Source organism: Prunus dulcis, chromosome 3, assembly GCF_902201215.1.
Source record: "Prunus dulcis chromosome 3, ALMONDv2, whole genome shotgun sequence".
In the NCBI taxonomy this organism is placed as follows: Eukaryota; Viridiplantae; Streptophyta; class Magnoliopsida; order Rosales; family Rosaceae; genus Prunus; species Prunus dulcis.
In genome coordinates, this window is record NC_047652.1 from 6,573,031 (window position 1) to 6,577,915 (window position 4,885).

General features: G+C 39.5%; 1 protein-coding gene across 1 annotated transcript; it reads right to left on the minus strand.

Moving 5' to 3' along the window:
* Nucleotides 1-3,669: 3,669 nt before the first annotated feature.
* On the minus strand, nt 3,670-4,660 carry LOC117622596 (VQ motif-containing protein 11-like). The gene has a single exon (XM_034353332.1). The coding sequence runs from the start codon at nt 4,341-4,343 to the stop codon at nt 3,780-3,782; it is 564 nt and encodes a 187-aa protein (XP_034209223.1). The 5' UTR covers nt 4,344-4,660; the 3' UTR covers nt 3,670-3,779.
* Between the last annotated feature and the right edge of the window lie 225 nt (nt 4,661-4,885).

Below are 4,885 nucleotides of genomic sequence, written 5' to 3' on the forward strand. Positions count from 1 at the left end.
TGATGTGAGTGTGACAAAAGGGACGTTTGTGGATCTCTCCTGCTCTAGGATAGTTAGAGGAAATAGCGAGATTCAGATTCCTTCGTAGGTAAACAGGTTTAGTTGAGGCAGAAACTCTGGTTTCTTTGAGCTCCCTCCTTGGGATCAAACTGACCAGCAGAGAGCGAACAGCCTACTTTAAGTAGTTGTATTGCTGGTCACTTGTAGCACAAATTGCTCTCTATAGGGCATGCCATAAATCCATGACGCTCCGAAGCAAGAACCATCACTTAGAATTTGCATCTTTGTATCAATCAAGTTTTCGGAACTAAAGACAACGTCAACATTTACCGACTCATCCCATCAAAGGCTTAGCCCACCTGCTAATCCATTCGATAACATTGTAACCATTTTGGAAGCCCATTTTGTGCCTAACACGATCAATTCTGCTGCTTTGCATTTTTTTTTTCCATTAAAAACACAGCAGAGGGTTTGTACTGTTTTATAAACCCATGAAGGGCTCGACCCCTCCTACGATTTGGACTTCCATAAGACTTGACTTTCCTTTCTTTTGACGACCCTGAGTATTCTTCACGTTGGGAACACTTTGCCTTCTTATCAGGAGATTTGAAGTTGCGAACCTCTTCGGTCTCAGCATTTCTATTGAGCCTCATGCTAGTAAACATTCTGTTTATCTAGCCCACCAATATAGGGGAGTTATGCTTTGGCCGAGGTCCAAATGGATTTTCGAACTAAGGCTCCAACTAGAGATCTCGTCCAATAGGCCCATCATCAATTCTGTCTTTTCTGTGGCGTGGGCCTGGTCTGTTCCAGTCAGTTATAAAATAGGCTCCTTTTGTTATTTGGGCCTTCAGTAGTTCCATTCTCTCTTCTTCTGAAATGGGCACAGCTCTGCCTACTGGCCTAACAAACTTGGAAAGCAAATTAATTTCCTCTAGGATTATCCTGTTGTCCCAAGATCTAGTTTGTTTCTCCTTGATTCAAGACTGCCATTAGTGCTTGGCTCGAGGCATTTACTAAGTTGCTCAAAACTAGCTGTTGTGTCGTGTCTCCTTTGAACTAAAGTTACATCGTCAGTCTCATCTGCAAGCAACGGCTAGATTCTTGGGTCGCATGCCATGAGAGGAGTGTTCATCTCGTTGGTTTGACCTTTTTTTTCAAATACGATCTCCTCATTGGGCTCAAGCGTTTGGTGCAAGCGTCGTCTACTTCCATTGGTTCTTCTCTGGTTTCGCGTTGTCGCTACCCTTCTCCCACCTTGTGGCTCCAATATTGGTTTAGGTTGTTCATACAGCTCTCTGATAACCCTGGCTCTCGTCCAGGTACCGTATCCTGCAGCTCCTTCCTCCGCTTTCTCATGTGGGCACTCGGTGTTGCTGTGTCCAAGTCTTCCACAATTATAACAAAGATCAAAGAGACGTTCGTACTACAGTTCTGCCAAGTTTTTGAGCCGTCGACATTGGGGACCAGAAACCAACTAGAAAGGGCTAGGTGGTGTCTATTTCTACTCTGAGGCGCAGGAAGCCTTTGGCTTGGTTGTGGTTCTTATACTCAATCAGATGGCTTAGCAAGAGTTCGGAGAAGCAAAAATCACCTGGATAAGAGAGAACCTGTTTGCTATTACTGTCCAAGATGAGGACATGTCTGGGAAGATTTTGGAGCGAGGCCCATGGTTTGTCATGCGTCAATGATTCTCTATTAAAATATGGCCATTGGCATTAGTGGTGGAAGAAATTGATACCCGTCTTGTTCCTTTTTGGGTACAAGTTCGAGGAATTCCCTTTAATCTATGCACGGAGGATAATGTTGTTTGGTGGCTTAATATTGTGAAGTTAGTCCTTTATTTCTGTTTGTTCGGCCATCTCCAGTCATAGAGCTAAATGTAATGCAGGATTATAAATTTAGCTCTCCAAAATATTAATTTTTTAAAGAATAGTGTAGTGTCAAATGTTTTCCATCTCCAGTCATGTAGGACTATATTTTAGGGCCCTTTATATTATTTTGAGAAAAACTATGGTACAACACTCATACATTCCACAACTTTGTACTGTTTAATTTAATTAAACTACTATTTAGAGACAATATTCCATATTGACACGTGTACGTTGATAAACATTTAACAAGATTGCTGATAAGATTTTGTGTCCACGTAGCACGTCTTATCCTAAAGGAATCTTAGTAATTTTTTAGATATGATTTTCGAGTGAAACATGTTGATTCGGGAGCAACTAGCCAAATTTTTGATTAAATTTTTGTAGATGTGACACCTCTTATCTTCATCTTCAAATGTCAATAAATAGAGTGTTTTCGTTTCAATATCTCACAACTTCATCTCCTTCTTTGTAAATGGAAGGATTGATGATGCCTCTGTGTATTTTTGTGAGAAGTGTTCCCAAAGCCCAGTGCTTTGTTGGTTAGTACCCACAACGCTATCTTCGGAGACTTTTATGAAAGCCTTGCAAAGAAGTTCATCTTCCACTCGGGACCAATTTCGTCCCTTCAAAGTCTGGGGCATTTTTCAAATAATATGAATAACAAAATAAGTAAAGAAAATAAATTTGTAGGAAATGTTTGGATGAAATGAGTGTGGAAAATATTTAACAGAAAGAAAGAGTGTGGAAAGTTGTGAATAAGTAGAGAATGTGATAGAATTTGTAAGAAATGTAGAATGAAATGAGTGGGAAAAATTTTGAAGAAATTTTGAGGTATTTATAGACATATTTTAGGTTTAAAAATTTTAAATAATAATAATAATAATAATAAAGCTAACAAAGGCAACTTTTTAAAATTAAAATTAAAATAAAAAATAAAAAAAAGAGCTGTGTTTCAATGGTTCTGACCTCCAATGGTCATAACCTATTTTTTATTTTTTATTTTTAAACAAAACGAATTAAAAACATTTTAAAAGGTTTTTTTTTTAAAAATTAAGTAATTTTTCAATCAATGGTTCTGACCTCGAACGGTCAGAAACCAATTTTATATATATACATTTTTAAAAGTTATTAAGAAAAAAACCTAACGGTTAGTTGACGTCAGCACATTTTTAATATTGGTTGTTGGATCTATATTTATACAAGTTGTTTCGTGCTCTTGCCTATGCGTAATACTTTTTCTTCTTGAAAAACACATGCACTGAGCCCACAAAAAATTTAGCCTAAGCCAAAGCTGGACTACAAGTGGCTTGGTTGGAGGGCTAAACGGCCAAATGTGGCCCTCCAAATTGACTAAATTTTTGTTTTGCCCATAACTAGAGATGAATTTTACATTGTTTTAAGGCTATATTAAGGCCATCTTATTCTTGTGTGTGCGGTGACAAAATTGGAGAAATGAAGCTGCAGACAAGGAACCATGACTCCTCATGCCACTTTTATTTTGGCCACAGTATGCCATTCTGATAGAACCTCACAAATTCTGACAAAAGAAAAGAAAAAAAAAAAAAAAAAAAGCCTCACACATTTACGGCTTTTTGGTCTTGTCTCTATTTTGTCATTCTGATATAGCCTCACGCATTAACGGCTTTTGATTTTTATTTTATTTTTTCTTTGTATTCCGAATTGACATTTACAGCATTTTTTCAGCAGTAGATTAAAAGGGATATTCTAGCCTACATTATTATCATGGACGCAAAGTTTTTATTTTTTTATAAAAAAAACACAAAGATTAAAAGGGAAAATTTGAAAAATATCCAAACCCATAATTACCACTATAATAAGAACCTCATGAACAACAGAAAATTGATCAAAAAATAAAATTAAAAAAAAAATTTGTTGGGTTGCTAATTAAGTAGCAGAAGAAGAGTTCTGGCTATCTCGTGGAGAATGGAGGGGAAACAGAGGCAATAGCTCAGGAGGCTCAGAGCCTCTGGGTGTACTTAGCGGAGGACTTGGGTGCAAATAGAACCCCTTCTCAGCAATGGCCCTATCTTCATCTTCACACGGTGACGCGGGTGTCCTCGGGCTCCCACGTGCGAGAAAGTCCAATGTCGAAACGGGCGAAACCATCACCATCTCGTGATGGCTCCCAAATCCTACAAACCCTCTGGGCCTACCGTGGGGCCCACATGAGGCGGATGGGCTCGCCGTGTTGAGGTTCAGCTCTAGCTTCTTGGTGGCGTGCCTGCGCTCGTGGAGCTTGAAAGCGGGTCTCCGGGGCCCCATTTCGGTGGCGCTGGTGGGTTTTGGGTTGGAATAGCGGGCTGGGAGGGTGAGAGGGAGCTTTTGGGCTGATGGGTCTTCGGGTGCTCCGGTCAGCTTCTGGACCACGGCCCTGAAAGTTGCCGGGTCGGCTTGGACGTATGTGGTGTTGGGTGAAACCGGGTCGGGTCCGCAAGTGGGCGTGTTCATGGTTGTAGAGCCAAAGAGGTTTTCTTCTTAGAGAAAAGATGAGAAACAAAGCGGGAAGAGTAATGTGGGGTTTTTATTCTTGTCGAGCGAGAAAGAGAGAGAGAGAGAGAGAGAGAGTTGGGTTTTTTTTTTTTCTTTTTGGGTTTGCTTTTGAATTATTTTGCACTGTATGAGATTTTTTTTTCTGGTTTTTTTCCTCTGTGTGTTGTTTGCTTTATGGGGTGATGTGAGGTGGAAATGTCAGAAATACGGCGAAAGGCAGAGTCAGAATCCAAAATATAAGTTTGTTTATTTCTTATGAATTACGCAGAGAGAGAGAGAGAAGCCACTGTTTATTTTCTATCTATTTTCCAGCATTCCGCGTTTTCACTTTATGGGCTCAAAGGAAAGTCAAGCACTTTGTGTACGTTTTTGAAACTTCAACTAAACTTTCCCATTAAGTGAAGCAGAAGCATAACATACATAACCCTGATGTGATCAATTCATAATTAGCACCAAGAAAACTTGACTTCGCAATAATTAAGATCAATAATAACTGTGTG

Coding starts and splice junctions, on each gene's coding strand:
- LOC117622596 (XM_034353332.1), bottom strand. CDS start 4,343: ATGAACACGCCCACTTGCGGACCCGACCCGGTTTCACCCAACACCACA.